The sequence below is a fragment of the Protobothrops mucrosquamatus genome, unplaced genomic scaffold, assembly GCF_001527695.2.
Source record: "Protobothrops mucrosquamatus isolate PMUCROS unplaced genomic scaffold, P.Mucros_1.0 scaffold101, whole genome shotgun sequence".
Classification (NCBI taxonomy): Eukaryota; Metazoa; Chordata; class Lepidosauria; order Squamata; family Viperidae; genus Protobothrops; species Protobothrops mucrosquamatus.
Window position 1 is genome coordinate 402,741 of NW_015386474.1, and position 18,701 is coordinate 421,441.

The window sequence follows — 18,701 nt, forward strand, 5'->3', positions numbered from 1 at the left end:
CCCTCAAGACATGGCTTTTCCAACAAGCGGGCCTGGCCTAGGGAGGATTTTTAAACTGGGTTTTTTAGAAATTTTAATTATCACAACATAAAAATTTTGGTTTAATTTGGTTTTATTCGGTGGGGTGTGTGGGTCTTTCTTTGTTTTAATAATGTTGTGAGCCGCCCTGAGTCCTTCGGGAGAAGGGCGGGATATAAATTGAAATAATAATAATAATAAATAATAATAAATAATAATAATAATAATGTTTAATGGAAATAAAAGTAAATAATCCTTTCCCTTTGCCTACTACCTTTACACTATGGGCACAGAGGCCTACAGTATAAATTGTAAACAAATTAATGAGTAGCTTTATCAATTAGCAAAGCTCCAAAAGCAAAACTGTGAATGAGATGGGTGATCTGTAAATTTGATATATTAAATAAATAAATAAATAAATAAATAAATAAATAAATAAATAAATAAATAAATAAAAAATAAATAAATAAATAAATAAAAAAATAAAAAAATTCTAGGGTAGTGGATAGAAAATAGATAGAAAATCTCTCCCTCTCTTGTGGGTGCCCCCTCACTGGAGGCTTTTAAGAAGAGACTGGACAGCCACTTCTCAAGAATGGTACAGGGTTTCCTGTTTGAGCAGGGAGTTGAACTAGAAGACCTCCAAGGTCCCTTCCAACTCTGTTATTCTGTTAGTTTGTTATAAAGTGTGACATCATGTAACCACATGACAGCAACCCCAGCATTCCCTATAACTAATGTTAAGTGATTTCTACCAGTAGTTAGCCAAGGATCCACCCCATTCCAAGTTTGGTCTCTTTCAGCCCCAAGCTTCAGTAAGGTAAGGGACTGCCTCCAACTAACCCCAACCATCTACTTTCCCATCTCTGCCCTTTGGGCCACCCTGCAGTCCAGGAAACCCCAACAGCAGCGTGCAAGTTCACAATGTTCTGGGAAGCCCCATTAGCACAGGACAAAGCCGCCACATCCCAGAAATCCCTTATGGAATAATGCAAAGCCAGTGTCTCAGGAAGCTCCAGCCACCCCAGATCAGTTCCAGGCAGTCACCCTTGCCATCCTATACTCCGAGGTTCCTGCTACCCTGCACTCCACTGATCCAGCTGACCTTAGCCATCTTTTTGCTCCCACTGCTGACAAGGCATGCTCATCCTGGTCTCTTGTGAGGCAACTGCTAGCCATGTGAAGCCATCTTCCCTAGATCTTGTGAGGAAACCACATGCACAACCTTGGGAAGAAAGCCTCATGTGATCAGCAGCTGTCTCATAAGGACAAGGCTGAACATGCTTTGTCAGCAGCAGGAACAAGAAGGTGAGGGCCAGCTAGGGTGACAGCAGCTAGGGAGTGTGGAGGGCCAAAAGGGCATAAATGAGTGGAAATGGATGGGAGGGATAGTTGAAGCACCCCTGTGGTCGTAAATGCAGGCTGCCAAGCATCTGAATTTTGATCATGTAACTGTGGGGATGCTGCAATGGCCATAACTTCAGGAACCAATCATAAGTCTCTTCGTTCAGCACCATAACTTCAAACAGTCATGAACGAGTTATAAGTCAAGGGCTACTTGTAGAGCATGAATGGTTCCCGATACAATAAAGGATGAAATTGACACTGAATATGGGATTATGCAAAGACTGCCACCTGCCCATTAAGCAGGAACTGAAAGTTTAAGAGCATTCCCCAAATTACATACCAGTTTCACCTGGGGAATAACAACCACATCAAGAACTAAATATGGTAAATCTCTGTGACCAGAAACTCCTTGAAACTACACTCAAAGAACAATTGCTAAAACTAGTTTAACTTCAAAAGTCTTTCATGGTTAGACTATCATCGCACATGATCCATTCCTACACCTATATGAGGTCATATGATCTTACCATCCCCACCTTTGGCAAATAGGAAAAGCATCCTTATTGTTATAACTGAACTCTTAACATAAATTGGAAGGTATAACTTAGACCATTGCATCCAACATTCTGTCCAGGCAGGGATCCAAATTAAAGCATTTTAGAGAAATGATTGTCTAGCCTCTGATTGAGCATATCGCACAACATTTCTGTATAATTGGTTCCATTTTTGAGAGCCACTCTTGCTGTTAAGAAATGTTTTCTAACATTCAGCCATATCTGTCTTCCTGTAATTTAAATTATTATTCTGTGCCCTGTATCCTGGGGCAAGAAAGAACATATCTTGTTCTTCTTGTACATGATAGCCTTTCAAGTATTTGAAGAGCGCTATCACATCTCCCCTGGGTTGTCTTTTCTCAAGATTAAACATACCTAATTCCTTCACAGAACTTAATTTCTATTCCCCAATCATCCTTGTTACTCTTCCCTGAATCTGCTTCAGTTTCTCTGAATCCTTCTTAAAATGTGGATAGAGTACTCGAGATGGGAAAAAACCAAATACAGTGAAAGGATTCCTTTCTATTAATTGCAGATTATATTCCTGTTAATGCAGGTTGAAACTGAAATTCTCTTCTTTGCAGTCTTGCCACTCTGCTGCCCCATCTTTGGTTTGCAATCAACTATTTCCAAGGTCTTTTTCACTCTGTTGAAACTTCTATTCTAGCCTTCTACTGGGGAGCCACCTTTCATCAGCTGAAATGGGGCAATTTGCTACTCCAATCCTTTGACTTTTTCAGAACTATCGTGAGCTTACATTTGCTGCAAATATACTGTATATATCATGTTGTTTTCAGGCAAAGAGGCAAACTTGGACAAACGCTTCAGATCAGAATTACAGAATCCTGTCCATTCAGTTTCACTTTTGCTTCTTAGGGTATCATCAGTGGAAAAAACTATTGTTTCTGCTTTAATTCTTAGAGTTCAGGTTAGCATAAATTCTTTACAATAGTTAGTGGAGAAATTTGTTCTGGACTCCCTTTTAAATTGCCATAAAATCTGCCTAACTAATTTCTATTCAAATGTTGTGTGAGCTTCCTCCCTGGAATATGGTTGTCTTATATTCTTCTTCTCTGTTTACTTTCTAGGAAGCAGGCATCAATCTCAAGGGACAGTAGCTCTCCACTTAATGTGGCAGGATTGAAAAGGGATGGGCAGGCTTACCTCTGGTCAAATCACTTTTGAAATGACTGCATTGCATAATAAATACAAACAGAGAGAGAGAGATAAATCCTACAATACTGGGAATCCTTTTTCCAAAGAGAAAAAAAGTTTGTATTTGGAATTCAAGCAAGCAACTTATAGAAGCAAAAATTCATATATCACATTTTCTATAGATTGGATTATATGCTTATAGTCTTAATCTCGAAAACTATCTTAAGTTAACAAGAGTTTCTACATTGAATGAATTTGAAGATGGAGCAAGATAGTTTATGAACCAAACCAAACAGATTAAAAAGAATTCTAACTCTGTCACCTTGTAGTTATCCATATTTTTGCAGCCCAGACACACAGACTTACTGTACATGATATATCTGAGGTACAATACATAACAAAGATGCCAGATTTCATGTATTGGATAGTGTACTGCTTTACATGACTGCATCGCATCCACAGGAATGCCCTCCCTTATATATGCCCTTGCATATACACCCATGATAGGAATTTTGACTGGAAATGTCTCAAATCACCTATGATGTAAATTGTATGTTGATGATATAAATTGTACAGGTCTCTAATTTAAATAGGATAAAAGAACACAGCATTGCTCCGTATCAATTTCTTTTTTACAATGAATCACTCTGTTGGTTTAATTTAATAGGATTGAGAAAGTATGATAGAGAACAGGGCAATATAAGTTCTCCATCTTTCTATTTTTCTTTTCTCTGCTGAATTACAACATTGTGAGGTTAGAAATCTCCAGGGCTAGCTTTTCAATATGGATTAGTTAATTATTATCAGAGTTTCACTGGGGCAATGTGCCTTTAATTGGAAGTTTCCTTTTGCTTTTACCCTATAATTGTTCACTATGACAGCAGAGGCTGCTAAAAACAGTCTTTTATTGCTAATTAATTAATATGCCTTTCTGTTTCCTGCAGAGGATTTTTTCCTTATTAATTCCTTCCATGTTCTTTGTAAGAGGAACAGCCCTGTTTTATCAGGCTAAAAGTTCATTGTAGTCAACATTTTTTTCTTTCTTACAATGAGCAACTAGATAGCTCTGAGTTGCTTCTAAGCAGGAGATGGAAACATAACCTTTTACCACTGTTCCCCTACAAACAGTATTCAACAATATACTGCTCCCAAGCCACAGGTAATATTGAGTGTGAAAAATAATAGACCTTCATAGACCTGTGTTCCATGAAGTTATCCAATTCCTTTTGTAAAGTCAACAGTGAAATCTTACTGTTTATTGAAAGAAAAGGAGCAAGGAAAAAGAGGAAAATAATATAGGAAACTGACTAATTATTGGGCAAGAAAGAAACATACATTAGTAATAATAACATCTTGCTGAATAAAAAACAGTAACAGAAGCAAAGAGAAAGAAGCTACTAATTAATTGTGCAGTGGGGCTTTGCAAAACAATCAAGAGTAAATACATCCAGGATCATATTAACCATAGCAGGGGACTATTGCATGAAATTGCTATTTTAAATCCTGATACTGGAAACTGGAAAAGCAGTTCCTCACCAGAATGGATGCTTTACCATGGAAACACCCATCTTGGAAAAATAAAGATGGTATGGGAAATAGGTGAGGAGAAGAATGCACATTTAAAGCATATTTCCTCAAATGTGGTCATATGATGAAGAAACCATTTTAGTTTGCATTATTGAAGTCTAGATAAAGAAACTGGAAGAAAGCTGGCTATCCTGTTTCCATTCACAAAACTTCTGATGTATTGACAATGTAGGGCTAAGAAGAACACAACTGTCAATTGTGAATATGTGTACTGTCTACAATCTTGGTCTCCCTCACCAGGATTCCAGTTTGGCTGAACATCAAATTGAGGAAAAGAAAGGTCTTTATTCTTGCTTAATAGTCTCCAGAACTGACTTCTTCAGTCATTGCATAACATGTGATATATAATAATGGTGCTAAATAAGTGTCTCAACATAATCAAATCATATTTGGTGAGTTGACACAATAGCATAGCACTTTACAGCACTCTCTAAGCAGTTTACAGAGTCAGCATATTACCTCCAACAATCTGGGTCCTCATTTTACTGACCTTAGAAAGATGGAAGGCTGAGTCAATCTTGAGCCGGTGAGGATCGAACTCCTGGCTGTGGGCAGAGTTAGCTTGCAATACTGCATTCTATTCAGAGCACCACAAAGGCACAACAACCAAGCCAAAATCTATGACTTGTAAACCAAACTGGACAGGTTCAAAAAACATACTGAGCCCAAAAAAGAAAACACAGGACAGTTTAGCATGCTGTGTGATACTGCCTTTGTGGTGATATATGTGTTCTGATTGTGTTAAATGTGATATGCACAATCTTTTCAGCACCAATGCCATATGTGGCAATAGAAATCAGTAGAAATAGAAGAACATTGAGAATAGTGAGAGAGGACCAGCAAGTTAGAGGATCAAAGAAAACTGGGATACAGTATTAACATATTAACAAAAGCCAATGGTAGCAGTGATAAATCAGAGGCCATAATGGAGGGGTTGAAAAGGTTACAGAAAGTCTCTTGGATCTGCTGGCGATTGGTTGTCTGTTTATGGTTTAAATAAAATGCTCAGATAAAAGTTATGCAATCACAGAGCTTGAAAACGCAAACCATCTCTATTCTGTATTTGATTATACACACACATATAGTATACACTACTTCTTTTTCAGATACCAGTTGAAAAATATATAATTTATTTTCTGAAACATTTTAAGAAGCTAAAGACATCTTCACTGAAATAAAAGGATCATAATTATAATAATGAAAAGCATAGTTAAGGTGGCCACAGAAAGCTACCTCCATCAGTAGAATATCCTTAGAACTCTGTGCTTGGACCTTAGGATGTTGAACCTTCACAGCAACTGTTCTCCCATCTTGTAGCACGGCCTTGTGGACTTGGGCCAAAGATGCTGCCCCCAGTGGAATATCTTCAAAACTGGCAAACAATTCATTGATCTGTAAGGAAAAGAGATATCTCGAATTTGCTGATGTTTAGGTCAGCCAGTATTTTAGCCCTTGGACTTCTGCAGTAACCAGCAATTATACAGCAATATAACATTCTATTGTAATATTTAGAAAAAAAAACTGTCACTGAGAAAATTCATACAAAATCTCCAGAAAGTCATAGTTGTCATCATGTAATTTCTCCATACACTGAACCATAATTAAGAAGAAGCTTGGCTGTTTAATTAAATAATTTTTACATTCAACTGCTTCAACAATAACCGAAAGTAGTGTTTTTAGTATGACATGTACATTCTAGCACTGGTGAGCTGCATAGCATAAGTAATATTACAAGCACTTCATCCTTATTTATTCCATGAAAATAAGATTTAACCGAAAATTTTACTTTCTACAATAACGTTTCTCTGTTGCTCTTTTATCCAGGAAGGTCCACTTTGAGATCAGTCACTTCAGCCATGGAGAGTTGAAGTCTTTTCTCGCTGTTTTTAGAACATTGTCATTTTAGATAAACCTTGGCTAGTAAAAATAATCTCTTCCACTAGGCAAAAATCAACCAACCAGGTTTACCACAAAATGTTCCGTAATCAGTGGGCTGAAATTCATAGTCATATCACAATTTTCTTTGTAATCACACTTTGTGCTGCTAGAATTACTGTTAACATAACACAAACGTCACTTGCTTTTTGCTAGTTAAAAATAATATGCAAAGATCTAAAAGAAAGCTTAAAAGGAAGTCAGAATCACAGAGAAGGCAACTAGCCACTGATAAGCCTCGGTCTCTGAAAATTGAGCTGTGTTCTCTGCTTTCCAGAGAAACTGTTAATTTAGATTTAGATGGTATTGTTTCAATATGTATATTTTTTGTACACCGTCCCTGTAGACCCAAAGGTGACAAAACAATTCTAAAATGAAAGAAACAGAATAGATATGCCCTGCTTATGACCTTTCCATATGTATTTATTTGATTAATATAAAAACCAAATGCAGGTATGATCCAACAATACTATTCTTACATTAGCAAAGTTTTTGGCTTTTCACATATTTTCTAATTGACTGTGTTCATATATAAAACTATAAACCCAATGTTTTAAAATCATAATTTGCTAAATAAGTGCTAATGGACATAGCAGTTTAACTGGTATGAACACACTGAGCAAGAACCAAGCAGATCACATGATGGCTTAGTACACTGTATGAGACTAGAATATGCTTTATCTGGATAATGGCTGACCTCACACATTGTGCTATGTCACTGTGTGACTGACTTTGAGTAAGGGTACTGTGCGAACCTAACCAATCAATGTTTATTTAATAACCACAATTAAACCAAACATGGTTTATTTTGATGATTAAGCCGACCTTAATTAAGGGTAACAGATTCAAACCCTGTGTGTAGCCATGGTTTTGTGTTAATTGAAATCCCATTCAATGAAAGATGAAACAGACAGTGAAAAACTAGACAGATGAAAAGCCGAATAGGTAGGATTGCCATATCTGGGCTGCAAACATTTGGACGACCATGAAACAGAAGTAAATCTGAACTCTTTCCTGCTGTCTAGCAATTGTCTAGATTTTTGCTGTTCAGTTAGGGGAGTCCTAAGAAGAGAATTAACCAGACAAGTGCATGAGCGAATTGGACTTATCAGAGAGCATGGGGAAAAAAAATACAGGCATTTTCCACTGAAGGTTCAACCTTACAATTGGGATTGGCTTCAAAGCTATCTTGAATCCCTTGGGACTTGGCCAAGCTTGTTTAAAACTCTGGTAGCAGATTTGAAAGAAAAAAAAAGGCTGTTTTCTTGTTCCCTACTTATCTCATATGCATGCGTACATATGTGCATACACATAGACACATTTAAACCCATATAACAGAGCCAAGAGTCAAGGAGTACATTATATATGCAGAAATTAAAAGAAAACAAATTGAGTGTGAATGCATTTTATAGCCTACTTTTTAACACAGTAATTAAAGATGGGAACTGTAGCAAGCCAGCAATTAAATATGAATAAAACACTTTTAAGCAGCCTACATGCAAAGCATCCAACAGAAACCTTTTGTGTTGATGAAAGAAAGGAAAAGAAGCAACCCAGGCCTACATGCAGCTGCTGATAGCAGCTTTCCCTCCCTCTCTCCCCCCTCCCCCCCCCCAAGCACACAGACACACCACTTCTTACCTTGGCCACCCCCTTCTCCATTGCTTCCACAATAAATATTACCAGCAGCTAACTGGCACGTTTGCAGCAATTAGATTCCAATGGAGTTCTCAGCTGCTTCCAGTAATTCACAGGGAGGGGATCTTTTAATTTTATTTATTTATTTTATTTTTCTGCCAGCAAAATCAATTAAATAGAACAACTGCATTTGAAAAGAACTAGTTACATATTTTTTCATAATTGCAGTGGATGCATGATTCGTCCTTTTGACATCCTTGCTGCAAGAAAAACTTGTCTTCCTTTCATATATTTCACAAAATAATTAAGATTACATTTTTTTGTTCCCCACCCTATTAAACTCAAGTTAATGTTTAGTCAGAAGTCAGATGGCTTGGAGAAATTACTATCACTAAAACTACTATAGTTGAATAGGGGTTCATATATCATAGAGAAACATGGCTTGGCATGATAGATACACTAAGCCACAAAGTAGTCTACATATTTTAATCTAACATGGCATCATATCCTACTCACATACCATAGTTAGTGTACACATTATGGCAGTTCTTCCAAGCATGATAGAAATATAGTTTCTATAGCAATTACTTAAATCAACAAATACAAAACAAATTATGGTTTAGTGAACCCAATCAGTCTCTGAAAATTCCTTTAGGAAACCAATCCTTTTCTGTCACTCAGAAATAAGAAAGGCCATTGGGAAATGTAGTCTTCAAAATCCAATGCTCATTACAATTTGCTACATGCTAAATGAGATTTATTGCTAAAAAGACTGATTTCATGTCCATCAAGCTGCATCTTTGAGTTATGTCACATTCCAACATCCATACTGTATCTACCTACATGTCACTGCTAAGTCTTATGGTCTAAGACTCCATAGCACAGGTGTCAAACTCACCACGTCACGTGACGTGTTGTGACATATCGCGACTCTTTTTGCACTGCCGGCAATGGGGTGGGTGCGGCCTCAGTATGATGAAACTGGCCCACGGGCCGGCAGTTTGACACCCCTGCATCCATAGCATCACCTTATTATAACTGGCCTTTAGCCAAACAACTAATTATCTGCCCCAGTGCAACCTACGCTATTATATAATTTCTCCTTAGTCCTAGGTTGCTTCTCTCTTTGATTAGTTTCCATCCATTGCTTCTTATCCTGCCTTCAGGTGCTTCTCCAAAGAAGCAATGGATAGAAACTAATCAAAGAGAGAAGCAATCAACTTCCCGTTTGCCATTGCAGCCAGTGCAGACGCTGGAAGGCGAGCTCCATCTTCCGCGTTCGATTTCGCACTGCTGGGGGGCCCTGGAAAGGGTGGAAAGTTGCCCTGTAGGGGCGACAAGCAAGGATGGGATCCCTGCTTAATCGCAGGAGGGCAGTAGCCCTTCCTCTTGATCCAGGGCAGCCCTCCAAACTGGCAGATGAAAGACCAGTCATAGAAATATGGCCCGTCACTAGGCTGCAGACAGCCGAAGTCAAACTTACCACCAGGCACTTCTAAAGCAGCACGGATGAGACTGGGTAAGATCTGAACCTCTCTTCAATCTTAACTATTTTTTCTACCTTTATAAGCTGCCCAAAGTATTTTCCCTCCTGTGGAGAGAGGGAAGGGAAATCCTATCCCACCCTCTAAGAGCAGTGGAGACTGACTATTCAGGTGAGTTTAAAACACTGAAAGAATAACCTTATTTTAACTGGATTTATATGTTTCTAAAATTTGGGGACCAGAAGATTTATTATCCCTACTGAAGATTTGGGTTTTTATTTACAAAAAAGAAGTAAAATTGGAAAAAGAATTATACAAATTTTGGACATAAAAAAACCTTAAACGGCATTGGTGACATCTTGTGGCTAAATCTGATACTACAACCTGTTATTGTCTAAAAGAGACTTGGCTTGAAGCCCAGACTACAGATAAGACTCCTTCAACCTTGGCAGATATCAGCTGTGAGAAGTTCAGTGATAAAATTATTCTCATCCCCTGATTGTAAAGCTTTTGATTTAATACACCACTAAGAGAATATGGATGAAGATCAGGAACAGATTCTTTCTATGTTGAAATCAATTCATGAAACTATTCTTACAGCTTCTGACAAAATAAGACGCTATAGAAAAGAACAAGATGTCAGCCTAGATATTCAAACTCTAACTTTGACTACAATTAAACTACACAGAATCAACTACACAGAACACAACAGAAGAAGTGGAACAATCAAATACTATGATAGAGGACTCAACGGACCAACAAACACAGTTAATGGAAAACCCACAAAAGGGACTGATAACACTGAAAATGGAAAAGACTTTCTATATAAACCAGAAGAAATCTGTGGAGTGAGAAGAAGAACAGACCGAAGGGAAGATAAACATTCCAGGACAACTACAGGGAAATGGAATAATAGAGAAACGATTTGTTACTCCTCCCAAAAGAATGGCGATTGGATGGTTTCTTTTATCTCAAATAATATATACAACAGAGGGAGATCTATTTGATGATTTAAAAGCACAGACATGGAAGGCGAGTTGGCAAAGAAAGAAAGCTAGAATAAGGCTAAAGAAAATTGGGGTTTGGATTTATTAGTGAGGATGTTATGTTACTAATCAAAATAGAATATACTCGAAAAGACAAGATGTGTACTTTGAATACTAGATTATGCTATGAATTGAGATAAAGAAAACTTTGGTCATTTAAAACTTGGAAGTATAAATATTAAAAGTTAAATTTGAATATTGATGGGAAACTAAAATTTGGGGAAAACAAATAAATAGAATATTGATTGTCTATAAAGACTGAATGTAAAAGTAATTAAGATATATATAAGTTAAAAATGTATTGATAACTGTAATAAACATGTCTTTACTTAGTTGATATAATAAGAACTGTATTAGCTTAAATATGAGATAGTAGATATTAAGAGAGGAAGTACAGTATTTGATGTTGAAATAAGGGAAATTTTGGTCATTAAATTTAAGACATTTGGAAATTAGTAAAAAAATAAGAATGTTATACTGTATTATCAATTAGATGATGTAAGATGCTGAGAAAGAGAATATATTCAAATAGATAGGACATGTATCTTGAATATTAGATTTTGTGATAAATTGTGGTAAAGGAAACTTTGGTTACCTAAAACTTGGAAATTATAAATATTAAATGTTAAATTTAAATACTGATGGGAAACTAAAAACTGGGAAAAACTAATTACAGGATATTGACTGTCTATAAAGATTGGATGTTAAAGCAATTAGGATATGCATAAACTAAAAACTATTGATAAATGTAATAATGTTACTTTTAATTAATGGATATAATAAGAATTGTATTAGCTTAAACATGAGACAGTAAATACTAAGGGAAGAAGAGAGGAAATATTTAATGTGATAGTCTGAGATTTGTACTAAGAAACTTGCATGTTATTAAATTATTGAATAACCCAGCCGCCACGTTGCTTTTTAAATACTTAAATGTAAAACTAGAAAATCAATTTAAAAAAATTAAAAAAAGAGAGAGAAGCAACCTAGAACTAAGGAGCAATTTCCTGACAGTTAAAACAATTAATCAGTGGAACAACCTGTCTCCAAAAGTTGTGAATGCTTCAACACTGGAAATTCTTAAGAAGAGACTGGACAACCATTAGTCTGAAATGGTATAGGGTTTACTGCCTGAACAGGGGATTGGGGATTGGACAAGGTCCCTTCCAATTCTATTATAATATCTGGGCTGCAAAAATCTACAGGGCCACAAGATGGTGGGAAAGAAATGCAGTTAATTCTAAGTCTTTGCTGCGACTTACGACCATGCTGAACTGTGCAGCCCAAATATAGAGTTCTTATTGCACTGCCATATTGATTTTAAGCTGTTGAGATGTGTGAAAACATTTACCTCATTGAATATTAAAATTCAATCTGCACAGCTACATAATTTACATTATAAACATTTTTCACTGCTGGGACTGATTTTTAATCATGCAAATAATAAATGTAAAGACAGAAATAATGTTTATAACAATCATGATGAGAGTGGTAATACATATTGGGCTGAAATTTGAATCAGTAAAATTATTCACTTCAGACATGCATATATTTAGACATTATTTTATGAGGATGAGAACAGACGGTAACTCAATGGCAATGATATGCTTTGTCTAGAAAAAATGGAGCTCCAATACCTGCCCCCCTAGTTAAAATGATCAGCTAGCAGGTGATGGGAAGGAAACTTGGCCAGAAACCAAGCAAAGTTGCTGCCAGTGGCAATAGATCGGTCATGTGGCAATTGCTTTAGAAGGAAAGCTATGTTTGTCTCACAGCAAAAACAACAGTCTTGTGGCATGTTAAAGTTATAATACAGCAGGACGTTTTAAACTGTATTCCAGAAAACCCTACAGGGGAAAAAAATCACTCAAATACAGGAATGATATTTACAGTGGGAAGGGCATGACTTGTCAGTTAGTCTTCAGAATCCCCCTCCCCAGATATTTGTGCTCCTAATGACCAACACTGTTTTTGAGAGGCCACCGGGCCCCGGGAATAGCTGGTGAGCCCTGCCCCACTCACGCGTGCGCATTTGCAAACAGGGTTGGGGACCCCCTATTTATAGCATAGGTTTTCATGCATGTGATGTCTGGTCCACAAAATGTATTATTAATAAATTTGTTAGTTTTTCTGGGACCAGAAGATTCTTTGCCTTGTCTGACTTGGAGAAAGGAAGCTATATGTTTTCACAGCAGCACTCAGAAAGCTTCTGAAAATTCCTGTTGAAACAAATCCATTATATACCACCTTACTTCATCTTGTCCCAACTATTTTTAAAATTAAATAAGATGCTGAATCATTGAAACACAAGTCCCATACTTTGTTAGCTTTTACAAGACCTAGAAGTCTAAGGTCAATCAAATATTCAACTAAAAAAAAGAGCTACTTTACATTTGGACAGTAAATACAATTCTTTCTTTCTTCCATCAATTTATGCATTCTGCGTTTAGAAATCAAGTGTTGAATTGTTGCTTTAGGAGTTATTAAGACAGCAGAAGATGAAAGATTAGATTTATCATAGCAGATAGTGCATTATGAAGAATAATTCATCAAATGTCAGAACAAGCCATTCACAATTTATAGAAACCAGGTCTATGAAATCTGATTGGACTTCTTCTTGACTAATGAATGCCAAACTTAATTGATGAGACTTTAGCTTGGTTGTCAAAGTCTATATTTATCAAGTATTCCTCATAATAACTTCTGTGCAACATAGTGTCTTTTTCTCCAATCTAAGGCCTGATATCAAATTTCTCTCCCCAACTGTTAATAGAGATGGAGCATGCCCTTATAATGATTGCCAATTATATATTTGGCCTAATGAGTATTTTCCTGTAATTACTGCAGAGCCTAAGATAGATAGCAAAAACAAAGGGATTGAAAAGAAAGAGAAACATCCCCTATTAATAAATGCACTGGTCTCTTCATGTTTATAGGATTTTTATACATATCTAGATTTTTATACATAGCTAGTTAAATGTATGAAGATATGTTTAGATCACTTCAGCAATCTCTACATCTGTCTGAGCATCAGCTGAAGAAGCAAGATCTGCACTGCCAATCCCATCCACAAAGTTATGGAATTTGTTTGGACCAAGAACAATTTTGGCAAATTTTGTGAAGGGCTCTGGTGGCGCAGTGGATGAAGGCAGTATTGCACGTTAACTTTGCTCAAAGTCAGGAGCTCGATCCTGACCAGCTCAAGGTTGACTCAGCCTTCCGTCCTTCTGAGGTTGATAAACTGAGGACCCAGATTGTTGAGAGTAATATGCTGACATTTGTAAACTGCTCAGACAGTGCTATAAAGCACATAAGTCTAAGCGCTATTGCTATTGCAATTGCTATCAGAAGGGTAGAAATTGTTTCCTATAAGGAGAAATTGAAGGAACTGAGAATATTTAAGTCTGAGATTGAATTAGGCTTGAATGAATGAACCAAGAGTGCTAACATAGGTGTTTAATTGAGCTGTTGAGGTGTTTCAATTCTCCCATTTTCAGTTATATCACTGGGCTTATTTTGATAAATGTGAAGTTTCTAAGCAATTAATATTATTTAAAAAAGCTTCTGAAACTTCATTTAATTTTACAAATTAATTGAAATTTCATTTACAATTTAAAGTTGTATTATAATGGTCATTTTTCACTAATTTGGAATGATAAATCAGAATAAACTTTTAATATATGAATATACTGAATTAGTATCATACCATCTTGAAATGGATTATTTCAACCAAATATTATTTTTTAAATAAGCGAATACCCCAGAAAATGATAAGCAAGGTTCAATGTTTGTATGCCAGTAACTGCCAGGCCCAAGCCCAGAGACAGTGAGATCCAATCCAATCCTTTTTTGTTTACATCTAATAGACATAATCTTGCCAAACTAAAGCTATAATTTTCTAAGCTACTAGAAATATTATATGTATATCCTGAGAGATTCTAGGGCATGGTTACGCTTAAACACCCCCCCCCCCCCATTCAGCTCTAAACTGCATAGTTTCTTGATCCAGGTCTCTTTCTGAGAAAGCTCTTAGTTGGCCAAATCCTCTCCCTTTACTGCTGCAGGTGCACTTTCCATCACAGACATGCACTATGCCAGAAGGAATTCTGCCTCCTGTTTGGGGCATGTTCTATGTTGGTATCATTTGATTTAATATTCATGGGCAGTGCCAGCTGAAGTATATGCAAGGATGACCATAAGCACACTGAGTGATGGTACCACCTTTCACTGATGTGAAGATTTGCATTTTTAGAATGAATTGACATCCCTGTAAGCTTTGGTGCCCAAGGTCAGTGCCTACTCAGCCTTAGCCTAAAGCTGGCTGTTTATAGCACTGGAACTTTGGAAAGAAATAAACATCAAAGATTTACATTTGGGATTTAAAAGTCAAAGATTTGGAGTTTCATTCTGGAAATTTGGAACCTAGTCAACAGTAAAGAATGTTGTATTTATCATCCATAGGGAGTAACTAAGAAGATTATTTTACTCTGGTGAAAATTTTCTAGCACATCTAAATTAAAATTCTGGATGGAAGACATGCTTATTCTATCTACCATGAATTAACTTTTTATCCACACTGGAGGAAAACTGATCAATATAATTCTGTAAAGTCAAGGTTTATTTTGATATTTAAGATTTGAGTACTATCATATATTTAATTATTCTAATATAGAACAGCTATGTTTTTTTTTTCTCTACATTTAAGTTATTTTCTGATTTATTATGTTTTGCTTTTTGCATTATCATTGTTTTCTCTTTTTTGGCTGATCCAAAAGCTATACATTTTTTCCCAAAAAAAGAAACAAGTGTGGACTTCTCAAAGTTTAGAAAGTAAGAACAACCTAGGAATTTAAATATTTTTTTTCTCATAATTTTGCAAAGATTTTGACAAAAATTTTAGAAGTAAAGAAATTGTAAGTAACAGAGAATTTTCCTTGATTTATAGAACAATATTAAGGGGGGAAAGTAGAATTTTCTGAGATTTCTGGTGTTTTGCAAGTGATTCATGAAAAAGAAAGCTTGAGAATTGCTGGTATAAACAACAGTAGATACAACCTGATTTTAACATAGTCAGGAGTCTTATACAGACTCTCCTTATTTTCATGGTGAGTGGCAACAGAATAAATTATTCAATAAATTAGGCAAATCGTCTACATTTGGATAATTTATAAAATTAACTTTATTTGGAAAACCATTTATTTCTTTTAAAATATTATCCTCCACTCAACCCAGCTATCTATTAGTAGGAGTTTGGTAAACAGTACAATAATGGTTGTTAGCCTAATTCTACGTAAAAAAGAAAAAGAAATCTGCACAGTAATACTTAAAGGAAATGCTTTATTATGTCCTAATTTATTCTTGCTTATCATCCACATTCAGACAAATACATAGAACATATTTAATTAAAGTCAAAAGTTTAATGAAAGTAGAATTAGCACTAATATCAATAAACCTGGATTGATCAAGTACTCTATTTAACATTTACATGAAGCCGTTGGGTGAGATCATCCATCACCATGGACTGAGATATCATCAATATGCTGATGACACTCAGCTGTATGTCTCAGCCTGTGGTGAGTTAAGCGATGCCTTGACCTCCCTCTCACAGTGCCTGGATGCTGTTAGGGGCTGGATGAGGAGCAATGGGCAAGACTGAATAGTTCTGGGTTTGGGGTTCTTTAGCCCATGGAGAATTGCCATCTTTGGGCTTGGATGGGGTGGCATTGCCCCAAACAGGCCCTGTGTGTAATCTGGGGGTTCTCCTGGACTCACAGCTCCTGCTCGAAGAGCAGGTGGCAGCCGTGGCCAGAAGGGTCTTTGTGCAACTGTGGATTGGGAGCTAGTTATGCCCTTTCCTGGACCAACAAGCACTACTCATAGTCACTCATGCCTTAGTCACCTCCGGTCTTGACTATTGCAACATGCTCTACATGGGGCTGCCCTGAAGAGCATATGGAAACTCCAATTGGTGCAAAATGCAGCAGCCCGTATGGTTTTGTGCAGACCTTGGTGTGCACATGTGACACCTCTCGTGCTGTCGATTTGCTTCCGGGTGCAATTCAAGATGCTGGTTGTCACCTTTAAAGCCCTTCATTGCTTGGGACCAGGTTATCTGAGGGACCATCTCTTGCTGGTCATATCTACCTGACCCACTAGAGCAGGGAGGCAAGGAATATTATGGGTCCCATCCCCTAAGGAGATGCAACTGGTGGGACCCAGAAGAAGGGCCTTCTCCATGGTGGCTCTTTCTCTCTGGAATTCATTCCCTCAGAGACTAGACCGGCCCTCACTCTTCCAGAAGGTGCTGAATACTTGGTTCTGACAGCGGGCCTGGGGAACCCAGAGCAGGATAGAGCCCAGAAAATGGCTTGTTTAGTGTGTGTTGTCACTGAGGTGGGGGGGTGGAAGGTTATTATATTATTTTATTTTTCCTCTTGTTATTTTAGTCTTCTATAGGGAGTTTTTATTTATGTAAGCTGCCTTGAGTTGCCATGTGCAAGCAGGTGGCAATACAAATCTTCTAAATAAAATAAATAAATAAAATAAATAATTTTCACTAAAATAAAAAGGAATAACAAAAATAAGTGGTCAGAGAAGCAACAGTGGAAGAGACTAATGAGACTACAGCGGGCAAAATAACAGTGCCAAGCATTTTGACCATCTCACATACATGTACGAGTTAGATTTTCTATTTCTTACTTCTGGGTTTGGGAAAATAGTTTTAGAGTTTTAATTTTCCTTTTTTAAATGTATTTAAGCCTATTTTAGGATTTAAACTGCAGTTTGTCTGTATGTTTTTGCCTCAACATTTTAGGAAATTTCACCAATGCGATTATCAGAAGCCACTGGGGATTGAAAAATGGAAATTGTCACATGTTTTTCCATGCTTGATTATAATCTACATGTGAAAATTCAGCCTAATTCTAGATAAGTAGTTCCATTCCTGAGTTCAGGACCCAATTTCAATATTCTGATTTGTTTTTCTCTGTTCTCCACTAGTTTACATCTGTGTTTTCTTCCTCTTCCCATGTTACTGACATAAATTACCTTTTGTCAGGTTGTTCACACTTAAGTGAATGTTCTTCTTAAAATGAATTATGTTTCAGTATGTTATTTCTTCATACAGTATATAATTAACCTGTGGAATTAATTATCATAAGATTGGTGGTGGCTACTAACTTGTATAACTTAAAAGGGAATTGGATAAATTCTAAAGATATGTCTTTTTTTGAGACTCGGTGTTATTTTGGGATTACAGACATTACACCTCCAAATATCAATTGCAAAGAAAGAGCAGAAGATTCTTGTTTGCAAGTTACTCTAGAGACATCTGGTTGACAAATCATGGAAAAAACAAACATGTTTTCTAAAAGTTATGATGAACAGAAAAATAATAAGCAATTTACATGCATTTTATAATGCTGTAATATTGATTTGTTGTTTCTTTCCTGTTTTTCTATAAAACAGTGGTTCTCAACCTGTGGGTCGGGACCCCATTTGGGGTCGATCGACCATTTCACGGGGGTCGCCAAGAAAGGCTGTCCGCCATTTTTTTTGTCCCCCATTTTTTTTGTCCCCCATTTTTCCCCCTTTTCCGGCGGGTGCCTTACCTCCCTTGGGCTGGGCCAGCTGGTGGTCGGCCTGCTCCATCTCTGCCGCTTGCCAGCTACGCCTCGGCTGGCGCAGGGGCGGAACCACGCATGTGCGGCGCTCCCGGGCAGGGAAAGTCCTCGACTTACAACCGGTTGGGTAGTCCTCGACTTACGACCGGTTTAGTCCTCAACTTACGACCGGTTGGGGTCGCGGCATTAAAAAGGTTGAGAACCACTGCTATAAAACATATCATCAAGTCAACCTAAAACAATAGAATTACCATCAATGTCATGGTTTTAAGAAGGACAAAGATTTTTAAAACTTTAGGGAAAATAATATGCCAG

At 37.0% G+C, this 18,701-nt stretch overlaps 1 protein-coding gene across 6 annotated transcripts in view; it reads right to left on the reverse strand.

Moving 5' to 3' along the window:
• ADCK1 (aarF domain containing kinase 1) overlaps positions 1 to 18,701 on the reverse strand; it is a 104,947-nt gene that overhangs the window by 20,536 nt on the left and 65,710 nt on the right. For 5 of the 6 annotated variants that reach the window (XM_015812624.1, XM_029283469.1, XM_029283466.1 and 2 more), the window contains one exon: positions 5,895 to 6,053. The exons of the other annotated variant lie outside the window; for it this stretch is intronic. In XM_015812624.1, coding sequence (XP_015668110.1) covers positions 5,895 to 6,053 — 159 coding nt within the window. The remainder of the gene's footprint in view (positions 1 to 5,894; positions 6,054 to 18,701) is intronic. 6 annotated transcript variants of the gene reach the window in all.